At 50.2% G+C, this 23,133-nt stretch overlaps 1 protein-coding gene and 1 long non-coding RNA gene across 3 annotated transcripts; one reads left to right on the top strand and one right to left on the bottom strand.

The window, feature by feature from the left end:
- Positions 1-63: 63 nt before the first annotated feature.
- Positions 64-13,086, top strand: LOC118353837 (uncharacterized). Of its 2 annotated transcripts, none has more exons than XR_004813265.2 (3): positions 64-108; positions 10,035-10,249; positions 10,567-11,296. It is a non-coding gene; the product is annotated as an uncharacterized LOC118353837 (long non-coding RNA). The 2 variants fall into 2 exon arrangements; XR_004813266.2 differs by lacking the exon at positions 10,035-10,249 and adding an exon at positions 3,666-3,848 and having other exon boundaries at positions 108-356; positions 10,567-13,086.
- Positions 13,087-17,497: 4,411 nt separating this feature from the next.
- ZNF579 (zinc finger protein 579) lies at positions 17,498-20,793 on the bottom strand. Its single transcript, XM_025423847.3, has 2 exons — positions 20,665-20,793; positions 17,498-19,610 (listed from the first exon to the last, which is right to left on the bottom strand). The coding sequence occupies exon 2, from the start codon at positions 19,606-19,608 to the stop codon at positions 17,923-17,925; it is 1,686 nt and encodes a 561-aa protein (XP_025279632.1). The 5' UTR covers positions 19,609-19,610; positions 20,665-20,793; the 3' UTR covers positions 17,498-17,922.
- Positions 20,794-23,133: the final 2,340 nt, after the last annotated feature.

Here is a 23,133-nt window from a genome sequence, read left to right as displayed (position 1 = left end):
TTGTAATGGCTTCGTAAATCCCGCGTGATTAACGATAATTATAGCTAGCATTTACTGAACTCTGTGTATTACCAGCCGCTGTGCTAATCCTCACAGCAGCCGGGAAAGGTAGGTCCTATTATTAGCTCCGTTTTATAGTTGAGGGAAGGGAGACTCGCAGAGATTAAATCTCTCGCTCTATGTCCTGGTAGGGGTCAACGGCACAGTTGGACTCCGCGTTTCACACACCCCCTCCTCTGGCCTCTCTCTGGTGGTGTGGTAGACGTGTGCAGGCCAGGAGCTAGGGACAGACGCTGACTTCTCTTGTTTCCATTCAAATTCAACACACATTTCCTGGGGCCTGAGCTGGAGCAAAGGTCAGTGGATGGGTTCTGTCCCTGCTAGGGAAGAGTCTAGGTGCCACAGATAAGGATGCGAGCCATCAGAGAGCAAGGTGTTATCTGTTCGAATGGAGGTGACAAAATGAGGCCCAGAGCTGACTCTAAAGTCTTGATGGGATGAAGGGTGGGGGAGAAAGAGGCCTCCAAGCAGAGGCCTGTCCTATGTAGGATTCAAGTTAAGACAGATTAGTTGCAAAACTATGGAGAGCCTACCTCCTAGTATGTATGGAGCAGGATTGTCCATTCTGGGGATACAGAGAAAGTCACGGGAGCCAGAGTCCCTGCCTTCAGAGGCCGATCTACAGAGGCTGGAATCCGATGGGTGATTGCCTATGGCCTGGATGGGATAGAGCGCTGTGAGGTGACACGTCAGGGGGGTTCTTTGTGGGGTGACAGGAGTGTTCTAAAAATGATCATGGTGACACTCACACGGCTCTGTGAGTACACCAGAAGTCATTGAGTGCCTCACTTTAAATAGATGAATGCTGTGCTATGAGAATCATATCTCAATAAAGGTATAAAAAAACCTTTAAAACCTGGGTGGCGGGATCCCTGGGTGGCGCAGCGGTTTGGCGCCTGCCTTTGGCCCAGGGCGCGATCCTGGAGACCCGGGATCGAATCCCACGTCGGGCTCCCGGTGCATGGAGCCTGCTTCTCTCTCTGCCTGTGTCTCTGCCTCTCTCTCTCTGTGTGTGACTATCATAAATAAATAAAACTTTAAAAAAAATAAAATAAAACCTGGGTGGCTCAGGCAGTGAGCCCAGGGTCCTGGTATCGAGTCCCACATCAGGCTCCCCACAGGAAGCCTGCTTCTCCCTCTGCCTATGTCTGCCTCTCTATGTGTGTCGCTCATGAATAAATAAATAAAATCTTAAAAATAATAAAAATTAAAAGAATCCCTGCACTGGTGGAACAGGCATTCTAGCGAGGCCACAGAGAACATGACAGGTTGAATGCCTGGGCCAATTTAACACCCCCTCCTCCTGTGTGTAACAGAATGATTTTCAGCCACAATCACAGAATAACCATCAGCATTCTCTTCTTGGCTTGTGGGGAGTTTTCTTTCATTGTTTTTAAGCTAACAAATTTTAGTTTTTCAAGCAATTTTAGGTTCATGGCAAAATGCGGAGGAAGATAGAGACATTTCCCACTGACTCTCTGCCCCTGCTCACACACACACCCCCATTAGCAACACCCCATACCCGAGAGTACGTTTGTCACGTTGACTCCTCCTAATCATTTTTTTTAGAACTTTATATAAAAAAAATCTTTATTTTGTTTTCAAGTGATTACTTCAAACTTTCAGACGCAAAGTTTGAGGGAGATCTTCAGAGGTCCAAAGGATTAACGGAGGGTTCGTGGAGTCACAACACAACACTGTGGATGCAAGCTTACCTCTGCAGGCCCATCTTCGGATGGCTCACGTTCACACCTGCTCTCTTTACACTGAAAGGAAATTTGTTTTGAAAACAAAACAAACCAACTCCAAAACGATCATTTTAAGTGGCACTGAGGCAGCTCAGGCCAATGTAAATTACTCTCCATTATTGCCCAACATCCTACTCAATCCCCCACCCCCACCCCACCCGCTCCTGGGCTGAGTTAGGATCCAAACTTGTAGGGAATACACAGCCTGTGTGACAGTCTGATGGCCATTCTAGTCTCAAACAGAATCCTTTTAGAGGTTTAACTCTAACTTTCCAGTAACTCTTCAATAATATAGAATCATCCATAGGATTTGGGCTTTTCCTGTTATTTATGTGCAACTGTCTATGCCTATGACAGGATCTTCTTCCATTTTCCTAAATTTGCCTTAGAGGATGGGCCTGGCCCCACCAAGCTGGGTGTCGCAGCTCAGTCTTGGGCTGTAACTCGCTCCAGGAGCCACTGTCAAGCGAGACTGCTGACCCGGCAGCCTTCTGACGATGCCATACTGCATCGTCTGGGGACCCCGGGACCTTGACAGCCATGGTGGACGGGGCCTCCCAGGTCCTTGTGAGGAGGGTGGTTGGCCAGGAGGTGTTGCTGCTGTGTTGGACAAGTTCTGGGACGTCGGTCCCTGCTGCCATGCTAGCATATTCATGCTAGGGTTCTCTTTTGGTGCTGGCCATGGTCTGGGCTTGGCCACATGTATAATGATGTGTGTCCACCCTTAGAGTATTGTACAGAATAGCTCCACTGTCCTAAAAGCCCTCCTTGCTCCCCCTATTCATCTGTCCTCCCGTAACCCTTGGCAGCCATTTACTGTTTTACTATCTCCATAGCTTTGTCTTTTCCAGAAGGTCCTACAGTTGGAATCGTGCAGCATGTCACTTTTTCAGACTGGCTGCTTTCACTTAGTGATCTGCCTTTTTATGACCTGACAGCTCGTTTCTTTTCAGTACCAAATAATATTCCGTCCCCTGGATGGACCATATGGGCCCACCCACCTCCTGAAGCACATTTCAGTTGCTTCTGAGTGTCAATATGGAATCCAGCTGCTGTAAACATCCTGCTGTGTGTTTTTGTGTGCATGTGAAATCTTAATTTATTTGCCTGAACACTAAGGGGCATAATTGTTGGATATCTCTCGTATAGCACAACTATTGTTTTTCAAAGATTTTATTTTTTTGTTTGTGAGAGACATAGAAAGAGGGAGGCAGAGACGCAGGCAGAGGCAGAAGCAGGCTCCCTGTGGGGAACCCGATGTTGGACTCAATCCCAAGGCCCTGGGATCAGGCCCTGAACTGAAGGCAGATGCTCAACCATTGAACCACCCAGGCGTCCCCACACAACTATTTTTTTTTTTTTAATTTATGATAGTCACAGAGAGAGAGAGAGAGAGAGAGGCAGAGACATAGACAGAGGGAAAAGCAGGCTCCATGCACCGGGAGCCCAACGTGGGATTCGATCCCGGGTCTCCAGGATCACGCCCTGGGCCAAAGGCAGGCGCCAAACCACTGCGCCACCCAGGGATCCCTACAACTATTTTTTAAAAAGATTTACTTAGGGTGCCTGGTTCAGTCAGTGAAGTGTCTGCCTTTTTTAAAAGATTTTTTTTTTTTTTTTTTTTTTTTTGAGAGAGAGAGAGAGAAAGCACAAGCAGGGGAAGCAGCAGGAAGTGGGAAAGGGAGAAGCAGGCTTCCTGCTGAGCAGGGAGACCGATGAAGGGCTGGATCCCAGGACCTTGGGATCATGACCTGAGCTGAAGGCAGACGCCTCACTAAATGAGCAACCTATGCACCCCCAGAACTAATTTTAAGAGTCATCATTTATCATTTCTTTCTTGATTTTTTTTTTTTTTAGTTTGTAAACAGGAATTGAAAAAAATGCATTCCAGTGTTAGAGATATTGGTTCCAATTCAGCACATGTTTCAGGTGTGAGCTCAATCCTGCACTTCAGTAAAACTGGTACACGGCACAGCTGGTATTCTGCTTCCCCATTTTGAACTGGATCCACAAATACCAACTCCAGGAGTGACAGAGAAGGTCAGAACCCTAGTTATTCAGTTCCTATTTCTTTGTTTTTAGAATCACCATGGCATCTACATGCACTTCGAAACTACCATTTAATTTTTTTAAGTTTCTTTTTTTATTATTTTTTATTATTTTTTATTTTTTTAAAAATTTTTAAAATTTATTTATGATAGTCACAGAGAGAGAGAGAGAGAGAGAGAGAGGCAGAGACACAGGCAGAGGGAGAAGCAGGCTCCATGCACCGGGAGCCCGATGTGGGATTCGATCCTGGATCTCTGGGATCGCGCCCTGGGCGAAAGGCAGGCGCCAAACCGCTGCGCCACCCAGGGATCCTTAAGTTTCTTTTTTTAAAGATTTTATTTATTTATTCATGAGAGACACAGAAAGAGGCAGAGACACTGGCAGAGGGAGAAGCAGGCTCCCTATGGGGAGCCCAATGAGGAACTCGAACCCAGGACCCCAGGATCATGACCTGAGCTGAAGGCAGACGCTCAACCAGTGAGCCACCCAGACTATCCCAAAACTACCATTTTAAACATCCTGGGAACATGGAGCTATGCAGATCTCAGATGCAGAAGGCAGAGGTTGCATCTGAAGTGAGCTTGTACAACCCCCATCCTCAGGAACTTAGTATCAAAAGAAACCTGCATAGAGGAGTCTCTGCGAGTGGAGGCCCTCTGCACACTGGAGTTCTTGCATTAGCCTCCAGTAGCAATGTAGCTTTCCAAAAGATGGGGGAGAGTAACAAAGTGTGCTAATTGTATATATAAATATATACACATTGTGTACATTTCCATACTTGTTCTATATGTATCTACACATATGTATATATTTAAATCTATAATATGTATATGTATATGTATATTATAGATTTAAAACCCCATGGTAACATCTGCAGTGAATGTTTGGAACTTAGATTAATAAGTTCGCAGGGAGGGGTTTCTTTTTAATGTATTATCTACTTATTTTATTTTTTAAGATTTTATTTATTCATTCATGAGAGACAGAGAGAAGAGGCAGAGAAACAGGCAGAGGGAGAAGCAGGCTCCATGCAGGGAGCCGGACGTGGGACTCGATCCCAGGTTGCCAGGATCACGCCCCGGGCCCAAGACCGCGCTAAACCGCTGAACCACCTGGGCTGCCTTTACTGTATTTTTAAAATTTAAATTCAATTAACATTATCATATATATTTTTTAAAGATTTATTTATTCATTCATTCAGAGAGAGCGAAGAGAGAGGCAGAGATACAGGCGGAGGGAGAAGCAGGCTCCATGCAAGAAGCCTGATGTGGGACTCGATCCCAGATCCCCAGGATCACACCCCAGGCTGCAGGCGGCGCTAAACCGCTGCGCCACCCGGGCTGCCCAACATTATCATATATTATTAGTTTCAGATGTAGAGTTCAGTGATTCATCAGCTGCATATAATCCCCAGAGTGCAGTGCCCATCACCCTCATACTCATCACCCAGTCACCCCATCCCCCTTCCACCTCCCCTTCAACAACCCTCAGTTTGTTTCCCAGAGTTAAGAGTCTTTTATAGTTTGTCTACCTCTCTGGTTTCCTCTTGTTTTATTTTTCAGGGAGGGTTGTGTATCACTGACACTGGTTATGATCGCTGGTGTATGACATAAGTGAAAAGTGGACCAAACATTTAGTTATCTCTTTGTTTTCATTTCCACCATGGCCACTGCATCCCAGCATCCAGGGCAGGCTGCTCCCACCAGCCATTGTCTCAACGGCACATGACAGAGGGGGGATTGCATTGGATGGGCAGAAATAGGAAGTGGTTGAGCATGTGGGGAAATAGAGCCCCTCAGGCCTTGCAGGCGGGTGTGTAGACTAGAGCAGCGTTCTGGCAGGACCCCCAGGTCTGAGGATTCTTTAGGGTGTATCCATCCCTGAGAGATTTTCCCAGAGAAGGGCAGTCTGGATGTGCTGGGTCCCTTCCCCTTGTCCATCTGCCTCCTCTCTGTCCGGGTGACCCCTTCCAACTGCATCACCTAGGCTGCGTCTGGCTTCTGTTCAGGTTCAGCCAAGGGGAAGCATCGGCAGGTGATCAGAAGGCAGGGGCAGTGACAGTGACCCTGAACAACTCATCTCACCTTTCTAAGACTCTGTTTCCCCCTGTGTAAAGTGGGGGTGGGACAGATTATAAACTCATTTATTTGTGGAACAGTTATTTGCTGTGAGTCTACTGTGTGTCAGGCACTGTGCTGGGTGCTGGGGACGCAGCATGAGCCACACAGGCACCTTTCCATTCTAGGGAGGGGTGGTCAGCTGCCAATTTGTAAACCCAACAAACCAGCAAATGAGAAGAAAACAGAGGGCAGTGGTTTGATCCTCACCTGAAAGATGTCGAAAGAGGCTCTGAGAAATAATTCATCAGATGATTTAGCAAAAATGAAATCTTTTTAAGCATTTACTCTGTGCCAAGGCAATACTAAATGCTCTAGGAACCCAGTGAAACCCAGCCAAGATTTGCACCCCTGCACATGGCACAGGTGGATGGGGATGGTGGTATGGGTTACATTGTGCCCCCCCCACATCAAAAACTGGAACCCCCAGTACCTCAGAATGTGACCTTGTTTGGAAATAGTATCACTGCAGATGAAATTAGGTAAGAGGAGATGGTACTGTGGAGTAAGGTGGGTTCCTTTACGATCCTCCCACAGGAAAAAGTGGAAAGATGGCCATGTGGGGCCACCAGTGCGTGAAGATGAAGGTGGAGCAGTGAGGCACCTATAAGCCCAGGGTGGCGGGCAAACCACCAGGAGCTAGGCAGAGTAGAGATAGGCTTCCCCTGGGGGCTTCAGAGGGAGCATGGCCCTGCCAGCACAGGACCTTCCACTTCCACCTCCACAATGCTGTATTATACAATCCTATTGTTGGAAGCCATAGGGCTTGCGATACTTTGTTACAGCAGTCCCCCCTCACTAGCACAGGGGGATGAACATGGACCTATTGGAAACAAAGAAACCAACTTACTTTTGACTGAGAGCTCTGTGACCGCCACAAAACAGGTTGCATGTGTTTTCCATGCTGTGTAACAAACCACTAGGAATCTAGCAGCTTAAAAGAGCACCCCCTTATTAGCCCACACTTTCTGTGAGTCAGAAACCTAGGCATGAATGACACGGCTCTCTGCTTCAGGAAGACTGAGAACTCCCCATTCCCTTGCTGCTTGTTGGGCAGAATCCACTGTTTTCAGAGGCCGCCTGCATCCCCTGGGTGTGGGGTGCTCTCCTCCTTCCAAGCCTGAAACAGAGAATCTCCCTCTTGTTGAATCCCCCTGAAGCTCTGAATCTTTCTCCAGAAGGAGCCCCGTCCCTTTTAGGGAGTCACCTGATTAGGCCAGGTCCACCAAAGATCACTTTCCTAGCTTAAATTAACTGAGTTGGATATATTTCTTTTAAGATTTTATTTATTTAATCATGATAGATCCACAGAGAGAGAGGGAGAGAGGAACAGGCACAGGCAGAGAGAGAAGCAGGCTCCATGCAGGGAGCCTGACTTGGGACTCGATCCTGGGTCTCCAGGATCTGGCCCTGGGCTGAAGGCGGCGCTAAACCACTGAGCCACCGGGCTGCCCTGAGTTAGATATTTTTTAAAAATTATATTGAAGCATAACTGACATAAAATATTATATTCATTTCAGGTGCACAACATAGCAATTTGACATTTCTCATGAGAAGTGTAATCACCACTTGACACCATACAACACTATTATGATATTATTGAATATTATTTTCTGTGCTGTACTTTTCATCTCTATGACTTTCTTTTTTATTTTTTTATTTATTTTTTAAAAATTTTTATTTATTTATGATAGTCACACAGAGAGAGAGAGAGAGAGGCAGAGACACAGGCAGAGGGAGAAGCAGGCTCCATGCACCGGGAGCCCGACGTGGGATTTGATCCAGGGTCTCCAGGATCACGCCCCGGGCCAAAGGCAGGAGCCAAACCGCTGTGCCACCCGGGGATCCCCTATGACTTTCTTTTTTAAAGGTTTATTTGAGAGAGAGAAAGCAAGAAAAAGAGTGCATGTGCACGTAAGTGGGGGGAAGAGCAGAGGAGAGGGAGGGAGAATCTTAAGCAGACTCTGTGCTGAGTGCGGAGCCCACTGTGTGAAATCTGGGATCATAAGATTATGACCTGAGCCGAAGTCAAGAGTCAGCCACTTAATGGAGTGAGCCACCCAGGCACCCGTTATCTCTGAGACTTTTTATCTAATAACTAGAAGTTTGTGCCTCCTAATTAATCCCTTTTATCTATTTCCCCATCCTCTACTCCCTCCCCCTTGGCAACCACCAGTTTGTTCTCTGTATTTATGAGTCTGCTTTTGTTTTGTTTTTTACGTTCTGCATATGAGTGAAATCATATGGTATTTCTCCTTCTCTGTCTGACTTACTTCACTAAGCATGATGCCCTCTAGCTCCATCCGCGTTATCTGACTTCAGATCCTAGTGCGTGTGCAAAGGCCTTTCACAGTAGCCCCTGGATCGGCACTGGGAGATGTGTGTACACCAGGGGAGCAGGAATCTTGGGATCTGCCCACAACAAGAGATTGATAGAGATGGGCTGAGGGAGGAAGAGCCTCGTAGAGGAGGCTTGAAAGGACAGATGGGAGAGTCATTCCAGGCAGAGGAATTGCGCATCTGAGGCTGAGATGAGGAAGCCAAGGGGCTGCTGGGAACCTGCAGAGCTGTCGAGCTGTCGTGGGAACAAAAGCAGCTCTTGAGTGTGGCCTGTGGGCACTGGAGAATGAGTGTGATGGTGAACAGTAGCTTTGATTTTTTTTTTTAAGATTTTATTTATTTATTTGAGTTGGAGAAAGAGAGACAGAGCATGAATGGGGTGGTGGGGCAGAGGGAGAAGAAGCTAGCTCCCCACTGAGCAGGGAGCTCGACATGGGGCTCGATCTCAGGACTCCGGGATCATGACCTGAGCTGAAGGCAGATGCTTAAACGACTGAGCCATCCAGCTGCCCAGTAGCTACAATTATCCTGATAGTCCAACCCTGGAGGTGGCCAGTCTGGAAGGACTATCCTTCTCTTTTCTCTGGCCCTCCTCTCCCAGTGAACTTGGGTGGGTCACTTCCCTCTCCCTGGCTCCACATCTGGTGCCAGAATGCCCCCTCCCTCCTTGAGACAAAAACGTTGATTTGGGAGGAGGGCAGAACTGGGGCAAAGCCCCAGCTGGCAGTGGGAAAAGAAGGCGGCTGGGGCTCAAGCAGCTGGGTGAGAGGCAGTAAATATTTATGCAGCATGAGTCTGTGCCAGGCACAGTGCTGGGCGTGGTTGAGATAAAGGGCCCAGGAGGCACAGGGGTTTGGCCTCTGAGGCTGGATTCCAAACCGCGCCCCGGGAGGCCAGGAGCAGGCAGTGGAAACCGCCCACCATGGGCCTAGTGCCCAGAGGGAGGTGTAGCTTCAAGCTGCTGGATGTCTGTGGGTGGGTGACTGTCCCCTTGGAGCCTCAGAGCCCCTCTGGAAAGGGAGGGTGTCCCAGCTCCTGATCACAGGCTCAGTTCTCTAGATCATCTGGATCAAGTCTCAAATCACTCCTTTTCAGAAGCCCTCTAGGACCACCTAACTGAAGTCATAGCACCAGCTTGAAGCCCCTGCTTCTCTGCTAGCACTGCTTTATTCTCTTACTCTCTCACATTAAAATGTGGGCTTCAATGAAATAAATAACATTGTATGGGGCTATAATATACATTTATATAAAATAAAATAAAATAAAATAAAATAAAATAAAATAAATAAATAAATAAATAAATAACATGGTATGGGGGCACCTGGGAGGCTCAGTGGTTGAGTGTCTTCTTTTGGCTCAGGGAGTGATCCCAGGGTCCTGGGATCGAGTCCTCCCTCTGCCTGTGTCTCTCATGAATAAATAAATGAAATCTTTAAAAACAAAAACAAAAAAATCATATGGGACTATCACCCAAAGTATAAAATAAACATCTGGGGATCCCTGGGTGGCGCAGCGGTTTGGCGCCTGCCTTTGGCCCAGGGCGCGATCCTGGAGACCCGGGATCGAATCCCACGTCGGGCTCCTGGTGCATGGAGCCTGCTTCTCCCTCTGCCTGTGTCTCTGCCTCTCTCTCTCTCTCTCACTGTGTGCCTATCATAAAAAAATAAAAAATTAAAAAAAATAAAAATAAAATAAAATAAACATCTGTGAATCCATATAGATACAAATAAACTACTGAATAAATGCATAAACAGGGGAAAGAGAAGGGACAGAAGAATCTTCAAAATTGTATCTGGATGCTTCCCCCTACTTTCCACGTGGGATGCATCAGTGACTTGTGCACAGAGCGGAGGGTGAGGGGTCACTCTCCAGTGGAGACACCTGGCGAGCGCCATGGCATCATCTGCCAGATTATGAAGGGAAGCATCATGGGTGGTAAGTCACATGGATATGTGCAGGGTGGGGGGGCCTCCCTGGCCCCAAGGGGATGTGCTGAAAAAGGTGCTACACTGGCTTTGGGTTTCTCCCCAGAGCTCCTCAAAACTGTCAAGGTCATCAAAAACCAAGGCAAATTTGAGAGATGATCTTAGACCAGAGGAGGCTGAGGAGGCATGACACAGGCCATGTGCTATCCAGGGTGGGATCCTGGAACAGAAAAGGAGCATCAAGGGGAAAAGAGCTAAATCTGAGTGAGGGGGAGTGTTTGGTTGATAGTGTTCTAGAATCAGACTTTGTTTCCTTGGTTTTGACAGGTGGACTCCGGTCGTAGGATAACACGAGGGGAATCTGACTCGGATGCAGGAGAAGCCTCTGTACTACTTCAATTTCTCTGCAAACCTAAAACTATTCTAAAAAGAAAAGACTATTTAAAAAGCATGGGGAAAAAATAAAAAATAAAAATAAATAAAAAATTAAAAAGCATGGGGATCCCTGGGTGGCTCAGCAGTTTAGAGCCTGCCTTTGGCCCAGGGTGTGGTCCTGGAGTCCCAGGATTGGGTCTGCATTGGGCTCCCTGCATGGAGCCTGCTTCTCCCTCTGCCTGTGTCTCTGCCTCTGTGTGTGTGTATGTGTCTCTCATGAATGAATAAATGAATCTTAAAAAAAAATTAAATAAAAAGCAAACCAGGTGGGCTCAAGAGGACTTCTGTCCCACTTCCTATCAGTTAATTTTCCATATAGAAGCCGGAGGGAATCTGTTAAATTAGGAGAGGGAGAGGCACCTGGTGGCTCAGTGGTTGAGCATCTGCCTTTGGCTCAGGGTGTGATCCCAGAGTCCCACATCAGGCTCCCTGCACAAAGCCTGCTTCTCACTCTGCCTATGTCTCTGCCTCTGTCTGTGTGTTTCTCATAAATAAATAAATAAATCTTTAAAAAAAATCAAGAGAGGGATCTGTGCTATTCAGAAGTAGTATTTCTAAAGATGTATCAAATGGTAGCATGTGGAATATATGCGTTTCACTGTTTTTAAATTTTACCAAAGACAAGAAGCTTAAACAGATACTTGATAACTTAGAAAAATATTTGATATCTTGTTACGATATGCATGCTGCAGTGTTTAGGGGTGATGTGACCTAATATTTGCAAATTGCTTTGAAATGAAATTATTTTAAAGTTAGGTGTACGGGAACTGTCTGCAACTTCCATTCAATTTTTCTGTGAATGTAAAACTGCTCAAAAAAGGAAAGTTCATTAAATTTTTAAAAGATGAATGGTGGATGGATAAATGTAAGGATGGATAGACAAAGTCATTATGGACAAATAGAGCAAAAAATGCTCACTGTAGACTCTAAGGGCTGAGGATATGCATTTAGTCTCTAATTCTTTCCATTTGCTATGTGTTTTAAAATTTTCAACTGTTGGGGTGCCTGGCTGGCTGAGTGGCTGGAGTGTGTGACTCTTGATCTCAGGGTCCTGAGTTCAGCCTCATGTTGGGGGTGTAGAGTTTACTTAAAATTTTTGTGGTGGTGGGGAGGGGTGCCTGGGTGGCTTAGTCGACAAAGCATCTGCCTTTGGCTCAGGTCATGATCTCGGGGTCCTGGAATGAAGTCCTGTATCGGGATCCCTGCTTAGTGAGGAGTCTGCTTCTCCTTATCCCTCTGCCCCTCCTCATGCTCATGCTCACACACTCTCTCTCAAATAAATAAAATCTTAAAGAAAAAAAAATTTTACCGTTAAAAGGAAAAAGGGAGGTGCCACTGTGCCAGCCTCCTCATGATTCCATCTGAGGCCCTCTTCCCATCTCACATGGGTAGAAATCAGAGTCCCTGTGAGTGCCTCCTGGATCCAGATCGGGACTCCCATATTCTTCCCATCCCCTCCCCCTCGCTCCCTCCTCTCTCTCTCCCAATCCCAGTGGCCTCTGTGCTTCTTGAACACACCAGTCACATTCCTGCCTGGAACCTTTGCATCAGTTGTGCCCTCCCCTGGGACACGTCCCCAGTTATCCATGGGGCTTCCAGTGTCTGCAGCTTTTAAACCTCCACCCATCTCATCCTGCATCTTGCTCCACAGCGTGCATTCCCCCCCTAAGATGTTTTATATAGTTTATCTGTTTCCTATGGTGTCCTATATATCTCCTGCCACTAGAACGGAAGCCCCATGCAGGCAGGGATTTGTGTCTGTTTCACCAATCAGCAGTTGATCGGCACCTATGACAATGCCTGGCACATAGTGAGGCTCGATAAATACTTGCGGAATCAGTGTCCTGAGTATACGTGTCTATCTGTGTCTTCTGCCAAAATGTAACCTTGTCTCTTTGTCCTCTGATCTTTTCCCCAGTTCTAGCATAGTACTTTGCACATAGCCAAGGGCTCAGTAAAGGTTCAGGCTGAATGAATGAATGAATGAATAACAGGGCAAGAATGAATCTTTGTATAAGGGTTGTTGAGCCGTCGGGATCAAGGGGGCTCGGGAGGCACCAACAAAATGGTGGCGGACCCTCCACCTTGTTGCCCCACCTCGGAACTTCCCATCACCAGCAGACCGCCCCAGGACACGTCATCGGGGGACACTGGACCTATGAAGGAAACCTGAACCTACCTCACCCAGACCCCATATAAGGGCATGGGCAGTTACTACTCCATACGGATTTCACCACTAATATGCCCTAATACCTATCATCCCCTATGGACACCCAACCGCTGACCCCTCCCCTCTTAAAAAGCCCGCTTGCCCTCCCTTGCGCGGGACTTCCCAGGCCCGCAACTCCCCGCTCTCCCTCCCCTGCGGGCCTGGAACCTCGTCCTAGAGCGCATCCCATTAAAAGCCTGTTTTGGCCAACTTTTGCCTGACCTCTCTTTCATTTCACTACCGATCGATCGGATTAAACCTGACAAGGGGGATCCCTGGGTGGCTCAGCGATTTGGCGCCTGCCTTTGGCCCAGGGGATGATCCTGGAGTTCCAAGATCGAGTTCCAAGATCGAGTTCCAGGATCGATTCCCACATCAGATTCCCTGCACTGAGCCTGCTTCTCCCTTTGCCTGTGTCTCTGCCTCTCTCTGTGTGTCTCTCACGTATAAATAAATAAAATCTTAAAAAAAAAAAAACCTGACAAGGGTTAGGAGCACAGGCTTTGGGGGTGCCTGGGTGGCTCAGCCAGTGAAGTGTCTGCTTTCCGCTCAGGTCATGATCCCAGGGTCCGAGGTTCAAGCCCCATGTGGGGCTCCCTGCTCAGTGGGGAGTCTGCTTCTGTCTCCCTTTGCCCTTCCCTCCTGCTAATGCTCACTCTCTTTCTCTCAAATAAATAAATTTATTTATTTAGTTATTTAGTTATTTAGTTATTTATTTATGATAGTCACACAGAGAGAGAGAGAGAGAGAGGCAGAGACATAGGCAGAGGGAGAAGCAGGCTCCATGCACCGGGAGCCCAACGTGGGATTCGATTCAGGGTCTCCAGGATCGCCCTGGGCCAAAGGCAGGCGCTAAACCGCTGCACCACCCAGGGTTCCCTTTTTTTATTTTTTTATTTTTTAAAGAGTGACTATGTAGGGGATCCCTGGGTGGCTCAGCAGTTTGGCACCTGCCTTTGGCCTAGGGTGGGGTCCTGGAGTCCCGGGACCGAATCCCGGTTCAGACTCCCTGCATGAAGTCTCTGCTTCTCCCTCCGCTTGTGTCTCTGCTTCTGTGTGTGTGTGTGTGTCTCTCATGAATAAATAAATAAAAACCTTAAAAAAAAAAAAAAAAGAGTGACTATGCAACCACCAGAGGAGCCAAAAGCACATTAAAAAAAAGGCTGGGCGGGGGGCGGGGGGCGGCGGATCCCTGGGTGGCTCAGCGGTATAGCGCCTGCCTTTGGCCCAGGGCGCGATCCTGGAGTCCCGGGATGGAGTCTCACGTCGGGCTCCCGGCATGGAGCCTGCTTCTCCCTCCTCCTGTGTCTCTGCCTCTCTCTCTCTCTCTGCCTATCATAAATAAATAAATAAATAAATAAATAAATAAATAAATAAATCTTTAAAAAAAAAGTATATCATGAGCTTCTCACACAGCTTAACAATTCTGCTCTTGAGAACCTGCCCAAGAGTATAAATCCTATGTCCACCAAGAAAAATTATAGCAGTGCAGTTTACAACAGCCGAAGAGTGGACCCAGCCCAAATGTCCACCAACAGATGCACAGGTAAACAAAACGCAGTCTATCCATACAACAGAATGTTACTCAGCCATAAAAAGGGATGAAGTACTCATAAATCTTACAACACAGATGAACCTTAAAGACAGGATGCACAGTGAAAGAAGCCAGGCATGAAGCGAACTTATTGTATGATGCATTTATAGGAACTCCCCAACAGAGGCATATCTGTGGAGACAGTGGTTGCCTGGAGCTAGGGGGTACAGATGGGAAGTGACTATTAGTGGGCACAAGAGATTTTGGGGTGGACATGTCCTAACATTTGCTTTAGGTGATAGTTGTACAATCCTATAAATTTTTTTTTAATTTATTTATGATAGTCACAGAGAGAGAGAGAGAGAGGCAGAGACACAGACAGAGGGAGAAGCAGGCTCCATGCACCGGGAGCCTGATGTGGGATTCGATCCCGGGTCTCCAGGATCGCGCCCTGGGCCAAAGGCAGGCGCCAAACCGCTGCGCCACCCAGGGATCCCCTGTACAATCCTATAAAGTCACTAAAAGGCACTGAGTTATACACTTAAAACGAGTGCATTCTACGGTATGCACATGAGATCTCAAGCTGTTTAAGAGAAACAAATTGAGCCCGTAACAGTATCTATCTATTGACCTTGATGTGAAGAGTAAAGGAGCTACTCCACGAAATCCCTTTAGAAAGAGCCTTAGGCTAGATACTCAAGAAATGTTTTGTATGATTATGAACATGTGGTTGAGTCATACACAAGCTACAGGGTTTGATGCATGAACACCAGGACTGTTGCTTCACAATAATAGCGGTCCCTTGGGGGGTCTTATCATTTCTTGGATTTGTCCCACCTGTCTAGGGCTCAGTCTTCTCATCTGCAAAACGGGAAACCGAGCTCCATCCTCAAGGACCTTCTCTCACCCTATGTTCTGTGTTTTGTTCTAGGAACGTTTCTCTCTAGGTGCAGCAGATCCTCAAGGCCCGAAAGCCGGCAGGGAGGGGGCAGGTAGTGGGCAAAGCTGTGGAGAGTGGAGCAGGATGCCTGGGGCTTGGAGACCCAGACACAGGTAAGGAGGGGTCAATGGGCCTGGGAACAGATCCTAAGGGTTAGATGGGCTTGGCTACAAGGTGTGCATGGTGTGGAGCTGGTCTGGACTGGGTTCCGTGCCACCACTTCCTGGCTGAGATTTTGGACAAGGGACTCCCGCTCTGAGTCTGTCTAGCCCCCAGAAAGTGGTCAGTATGTTTCCTAATACCCAGTGGGGTGCTGAGGACTCCCTGAGATAAGGTCTACATCGGCCTGGGAAAATAATATAACAAAGCAACAACAGCAATGATTCCCAGGTGCCAACCAGTGTTTGCAGACCTCTCCACAAAGTACCTCGTTGAATACAAAGAGCTCAATTCATGATAGTGATTTCCAAAGTAGGACAAATGCCTTAATGTTAATCCTGTTTGCCCCTTCTGTAAATTGGGTTATAAAATCCCTTCCCTCAATGAGTTTTGTCAATGCGATTGTGCTGAAAAGGTGTCTGTCCATGGTTGGTGCTCGTTAAACAGTGACCTGTGTTTTGATGTGATAATAGGGAGCCACTGAAGGTTCCTGGGGAGGGAGGTAGCTTTGCCATCATGAAAGCACACCCCAGCTCCCCAGCCCCTCACTTCTGACGCTTAGTTACAGGATCTAGTTTGAGAACTGGTCTCATTTGGAAGCCCTAATGTATTTCTGCCAATATTTGATTATTGTCCACTGCTGGTCTGTAAGCTCCAGGAGGGCTGGTGCTCAGGTGGTCTCACTCATCACTCTATCCCCACCCCCCCTTCCCCTGTGGTTGAAGCCCCCATGATCAAACAGGCTAACATGAATTGAATGTCTACTACGTGCCAGGCATCGTGTCAAGGGCTCAGCCAAGGTGTGTTGAATCTTTGACAGGGGTGGGGAATTCTGCAGAACTCTGGAGAGTCATCTCCCTTCCTAGACCTTCAACCTCCATGTTCCCGGCTTCCCTCCCTCCATCCTGGCCCTGCCTGGTGTTTCCATCACACCAGAGAATCTTTCCTCCCAAAGCCTCTATTTGTTGCCCTGGAAAACTAGGATGAACTCACCTCTCTTTTCCTGGCCTCACAGGCATGACGATACCTAAGTGGTTAATGCCATTATTTGCAAAGGGCAAGAGAGAGCCATTGGAGGTGCTGGGGGAAGGCAAGATGTCAATAGAAGGAAAGAGAGAGGGTCTGAATAAGATGGCTTGAACACATCCTTCCCCATCCACTTCTCAAGACCCAGATAAGTGGGTGAAGAAAAAACCATTAGAAGGTTTGCAGAAAAATGATACTTTCCACCATCCCTCATTCCTTGTGGTTTTTCAAACATGCAGCACCAACTCACCTCATGGCCATTGTTCTAGCTGTTCCCTCCATCTGGTTCTTCATTCAAAGGTCACCAGAGGGCCTGCCCTCCCAGCCACACAGTGTTCTCAGGAGCCCTTATTAATACCTGGTGCTCCACTGAAGATAAGTTTATTGTCTAGAGCAGCTCTGTCCAAGAGAACTTGCAATGATGGAATGTTCTAGATCTGTGCTGTCCAGCAAGGTAGCCATCAGCCACATGGGGCTATTGAATACTTGAAACCGTGTGATTGAGGAACTGAACGTTTTTAATTATTTTGTTTTAAATTGATTTGCTCATTCTAAATCTAAATGGAAGCAGCCATGTGTGGCTAGTGGCCAAACTGTATGGAGCAGGGTGGGTCTAGAATTTTAGCTCCTCATAGAGAGGCAGTGGCTTTCTCCTCTCCAGTGTCCCCGGGGCCAAGTGCTGTGCCTGGAAAATGTTTGCTGAAAGAATGCATACAGAGATTGCACAGGGATGCCATGGGGCTCCCCAAAGATTCCTGGACAGATGGTGACCAGGGTTGTCACACTCCCAGTTCTTCTCACAAGTTTCTTGCTGGCTGAGCACCTCCTTCCTGTTCCCCAATGTGGGAATCTGGATCCTTCCTGCTTGGAATGCAAGCTCGGAGCCTACTGGACAAATCCCGGCTCACCCTAGACCCCCTCTGGCAGCCCACACAGACAACCTCACTCTCTCCCGTTTCACGAACTCACATTTATTCACAGACAGACAAAAGGACAGGTATGGACCTTTGCTCACTGGGGACCCCCAGGGTCTGGCAGTTCCAAAGAGGTGATGGTGTCCAGTGTGTACTATGGGGGACAGCCAGGCAGAGGGTCCCCCCCCAGTCTCCATCTCTCTGGCCAACATTCTCCGCCTCCTTTTCCAAGTCGTCCTTCAAAGGCCTGTTGGGGCAAGCAGTTCCTAGCCAGCATCAGGGGTCCTGGGGGTGGGCAATGGGGAGGGAGGGGTGGTCCAGGGCCCCCCCCTGCTCCTTAGTGTTGAGGGCTGGAAGGGGAGGGGTGGGTAGATAGGAGGCGCCTCTCCTTCGACTTCCTTCCTCCGTATTGCAAACTTATTGCAAACCGGGAGCCAAATGGAGGGGCCAAGAGTGAGTATGAAGGTCAGGAGGCCAGGCCTCCCAATCCACGCAGGTGGGCCTTGCTGTCGATCTCTTCTTCTTCCATCTCAAAGGCTGAATGGTCTTGGCTGTCGAAACAGGAGGCGCTGAGGAAGACCGGGGGGGCCGGCGGCGGTGACTGGGGCGGGGTCCCCGGGGAGGGCGGCTCTTCCTTGATGTGTGCAAGAGGCAGCGGGAGCCCTTCCTCCTCCTGCCCCGCCGGCAGGGGCGGCGGGGGTGGCGGGGGCGATGGCGGGGCCTCGGCCTGCAGCGCCTGCAAGGCTGCGGCCCTCTCCAGCTCGGCCCGGTGGCAGCGCTGGTGGCGCAGGAGGCTGTAGGCGCGCGAGAAGCGGCGCGGGCAGCGCGGGCATGGATGAGGGGCCGGGCCCCCAGCGTGAACCTGCGCGTGGCGGGCCAGGTCAGCCAGCCGCTTGAATTCCCTCTGGCAGCGCACGCACTGGAAAGGGCGCGCCCCCGAGTGGGTGACTCCGTGCTGCCGCAGGTGCGCCCGGCGGCGGAACCCTTTGCCGCACTCAGGGCACCAGAAGCGAGGCTCCCCGGCTGGGGGCCGGGCCGGGGCGGTGTCCCCTCCGTTCTGCCCACCTTCTCCCCCCTCCGAAGCACTGCCGCACTCGGCCCCTTCGCCCCCCTCGGACCCCTTCCCTGAGTTCCGTCCGCCCGCGGCCTTGTCGTCCTTCTTGCCCGCCGGGGGCAGCGGGGCCAGGAGGCTGAGCGCTCCATGGACGCGGCGGTGCTGGCGGAGGTAGGAGGCGAGGCGGAAGGCCAGGCCGCAGTCTGGGCACACGAAAGGGCGGTCAGTGGAGTGGACCAGCCGGTGGCGGGACAGCGACCAGGGCCTGGCAAAGGCCTTGAGGCAGATGGAGCACTGGTGGCGCTTCGGCCGGGGCGGGGGACCCCCTTCCCCCTCCTGTTCACCCTCGGGGCGCAGACACGGGTGTGCTTTGAGCTCGCCCTTGGTGGCGAAGGCTTCGCGACAGCGGAGGCACAGGAGCGTCCAGTCGGCCTGGAGCAGGACCTGCTTCTCCTCCTGCCGCCCCGCCGCCAGCGCCAGCTCCGCCCTCAGCTCTGCGGCCCCGGCCTCGGCCTCCTCCTCCTCCGACTCCCGGGGCTCGGCGCTTGTAGGCGCCGCCAGAGAGGCCGGCTCCCCCGCGGGCCACGTCTCGGGCCACGCGGCCTCCTCCTCTGCGGCCCCCGCCGCTGCGGTGGTGGGCTGCTCCGTACCAGTGTCCTGTGCGCCCCAGCTGGACTCGGCTGCCTCTTTGGCCACCCTCTCGATGGCCAGCTCCACCTCGCCGCCGGCGTGCTCCTGGGCCAGGTGGCGCCTGAGCTGGGCAGGCTCCGGGAAGGTGCGGGGGCAGGCGGCGCAGCGCAGGGGGGGCTGGGGCCCATGGCCACGCAGGTGGCGGGAGAGGTGGGCAGGCCGGCGGAAGGCCTTGGGGCACAGTGGGCACGCGTGGGGTCGGAGGCCCGAATGGCTCAGCCGGTGGCGGGAGAGGTAGTAGGGGAAGCGGAAGAGGCGGCCACAGGTTGGGCAGGGCAGGGGCGCCCGAGGGGCTCCTGCGCCCCCCCTGCCACGGCCCCGGCCTCTACCACGGCCTCGACCCCGGCCCCGGCCCCGGCCACGGTGAGGTGGGCTGCCCTGGGCCGGTGGAGGGGGCTGCGGATCCATGCCTGTAAGGAGAAAGGGGAGACAAGGAGACATTGGGGTGGAGGGTGGGGGATGTGGAGTGGGTCAGATAAAGGGAGATGTGTGGGGCCAGGCAGAGATGCAGAGACCCAGAGAGATGGGAGATTCAGGGATGGCCAGATGTTGAGCCAGGCCCGGGAAAGGGCCAGCAAGACAGAAGGACAGAGAGACACAGAGACCCCGGGACAGACAGCGTAGAAGAAGCCACAGAAACAGGATGGGAGACAGCAGGAGAGAGAGATGGGGACTCCCAGCAGAGACAGAGATGGGTAGAAAACAAAGAGATTTGGGGGGAGATGGTGCAAACACCGAGGTCAGAAGGACCACAGCAGAATGGAGGTAGGGAAAGGTAGAGACAGAGGGAACAAGCCAGAGGTGCAGACAGAAGGAGAGACAGGCAGACAGTCAGCCAACTGCGCCAACTGCTTTCTCTCCAGTGGCCCCCCTAGAGTATTTTGGGAGGGGCTGGGAACCCGCTGTGGTGCCCAAATGGAGGGGGTGGAATAAACATTGGGTGGCCCCAGAAATGCAGTGTGAGTGCCGGGACCAGGCTCTGGGAGAGGCTGTGGCAAGGAGGGCTCAGACTTTAGGGTAGGGGTGAGGCTGGGGGGTCTGGACTCCCGGGACTGACAGAGGTGGGAGCTGGGGATCAGGACCCCAGGTTTGGGAGGTGACTGGGATCCACTCCTGTGTGTGTGTGTGTGGGGGGGGGCATGGATTCCTGGGTCCCAGTGCAGAGAGGATTGGGGGAGGGGGCTGGGCTCCTAAAGACAACGGAGAGAAGGGGGCTGGGGGCTCAGCTGCCGGAATCCTCCGGGAGGAGGCAGCTGAGGGCCCAGCCCCTGGACGCCTACCTCTACCAAGGCTGCTGGGGTCCAGAGCCCCAGGTCCCCAAGGGGGGCCAATCTCCCCACTGGGCCCAGCCTGCGGTTCCCCGGAGGCGTGATCAGCAGAATTGGGGCAGCAGGTCGTGGCCTCACAGATTTCAGAGCCCAGGGCCTGGCGCTGGGCCCCCATCGCTGCGCACCCGGTCCTTACCTCCGCCTCCTTCGCTCCTTTCTTCCTTCCCCGCGGCTGGCCTAACGCGGACAGTGGTGGCGGGGAGGGAGGGAGGGCCCCAGCGTGGTGGGGGGTGGAGGAGGCTGGGCTCGGTGTCACCGCCTAAGCCTTCCCCCCGGAAACCCGACCTGCCGACCGAGCCCAAAGGAGGAAAGACAGGCTGAGAGGCCGGAAACGGGAGGACAAGGGGACCCAGGGGGCGGGAGGGCGGGTGGCTTGGATTCCTGGGTCCTGCACGGGGAGGGGGCTGGAGGCCTGGGAAGCTGGACGCAGCTCCCCTCCCCACCCCAGCACACACACATATTCATTCATTCCTTCAACAAATACACATTTATCAGGTCCTGTCTGTGCCAGGCACTGTGTTGGGCAAGGGGGTGCCAGGGGAGGGAGGTGAATGAGGCAGTGGCAGAGGCCTTAGGGAAAGTAGGGGCCCTGTGGACTAGAATCCCACTGCAGCCTGAACAAGTGACTGTCCCTTCTCCTAGGCTCAGTGGCCCCCTCTATAACAAGCCCTGCGTATTTTCATTCGCTCCTAAGACACCAACATGTATTGAGCACCCACTGTAAGTCCTTCCGCATGTATTTTGCTACACACATTCCCTGGATCCTAAGCTACCAGTATTTGCTGAGCACCTACTGTGGGCTAGCTCTGTCCTTGGTGCTGGATCTACAGTGGCAGAGGCCATTGAACCCTGTCTGCAGGAAGCTCACGGTCAGATTCAGGAGGCAGTCAGACACAGATCCAATTGCCTTCATGGAAAATGTACTCTAATGCAGAAAAGAGGATTTGGTGGTAAGACAGAGAACAGAGAAGGCGCTGAGCTGATCTCCTATTGAGGTGAGATCAATCCTCAAGGTCTTCCAGGAGGCAACAGTGTTTCAGCTGAAACCTGCAGGATGAGAGCCAATTGTTGGGAATGAGAAGGATGAGCAAAGGGAAACCAGAGAGAAATGCACCTCAACACAGCTCAAATGCTTGATACTGAGCAGCAAAGGCTTGTTGCAGAGGGATGGCTGCAGCGTGTCGCTGTTTAGGGTGAAGTAGAAGAGTGTGGGAAACAGGACCTTTTTGTACATGGTTGGGGTGAGTGAAATTCAAAACAGCCTTAACAAGTGAGCAGTTTTGGGAACTTATCTGTCAGATAGATCTGTTCAGAAAAATGCACAATGACATCTGTTCCAGGTGAATCAGCTCTGTATTGCACAGTACTGCAAGGGACTGGAAATGAGCTAAGTGCCCACGCATAGGGGATTCAAGTGATGTCATGATTGATCTGCCCAATGGAATGCTATGTGTCCCAAAAAAAGGAAAAAAAATCGAGAAACTTTCTTTTTTTTTAAAGATTTATTTATTTATTATTTATTTATTTATTTATTCATGAGACACACACACACACAGAGAGAGAGAGAGAGAGGCAGAGACACAGGCAGAGGGAGAAGCAGGCTCTATGCAGGCAACCTGATGCGGGATTCAATCCTGGGACTCCAGGATCACGCCCTGAACCAAAGGTAGTCACTCAACCACTGAGCCACCCAGGCGTCCCAATGAAGAAACTTTCTGTGTAAAAATATGGAAAAGCTCCAAGTGATAACACGAAGGGAAGGGGGGGTGGGAAGGCAAGGTGGCAAACAGCCTGTAACTTGTTCTGTCTGAGCTTATCAGTAGGTTCTGCCTGGAAGAAGAGAGAGTAAACTAGCAACATTGTCTGACTCCCAGAACTGAAAATTACTGCACTCTATCCCTTTGTACTTCTTGAATTTGAAACCATGTGAATGTGTTCCATACTCAAAAAAAAAAAAAAAAAAGTAAAGGAACAAGAAATAAAATGGGGGGGGGTAATAAAAATAAATATAACCAAAATAAGTAATAACTTAGTCTTGTAAGTGCTTAATGAATACAAACCCATTTGTTTCTCCTTCCTTTCTGGAGTGGGTCACATTGTTCTTCCATTTTAAAGTGAGGTTACTAAAACATTGCAAAACTGAGTCTTTGCCTTTCACAAAGAGATGGGAGAAATGACAGAGATGAAGAGCATGATTTTAAAAAGCACCCAGTCAATAATACTACTTAAAGAAACATTTTATTTATTTATTTGAGAGAGAGAGCATGAGTGATGGGGAACAGGAAGATGACCAGAGGGAGAAGCAGACTCCCTGCTTAACAAGGAGCCCAGGATCATGATCTGAGCCAAAGGCAGACACCTAATGGACTGAGCCACCCAGGTGCCCCAATAATACCACTTTTTAAAGGATATATACATATGAGTGAAAAATCTAAAAATACCCATGGAAACAATAAGCATCACATTCAGGGTAGGAGTTACCTTTTAGCAGAGAGAAGCAGTCAGATCCTAGAGGAGCCTACAGTGAGTAAGGTATACCTCCTAATGTTTCAAAGCTGATAGTATATGTGTGTGTGAGCATGTTGCATTCATGTCAGTAGCATTA

This window comes from Canis lupus, chromosome 1, assembly GCF_003254725.2.
Source record: "Canis lupus dingo isolate Sandy chromosome 1, ASM325472v2, whole genome shotgun sequence".
In the NCBI taxonomy this organism is placed as follows: Eukaryota; Metazoa; Chordata; class Mammalia; order Carnivora; family Canidae; genus Canis; species Canis lupus.
Note: the sequence above shows the minus strand (reverse complement) of the source record. Positions and strands in the feature narration are given on the sequence as shown.

What these genes read in the sequence shown, in the direction of transcription:
- ZNF579 (XM_025423847.3), bottom strand. Translation starts at nt 19,608, where the DNA reads ATGGATCCGCAGCCCCCTCCACCGGCCCAGGGCAGCCCACCTCACCGT.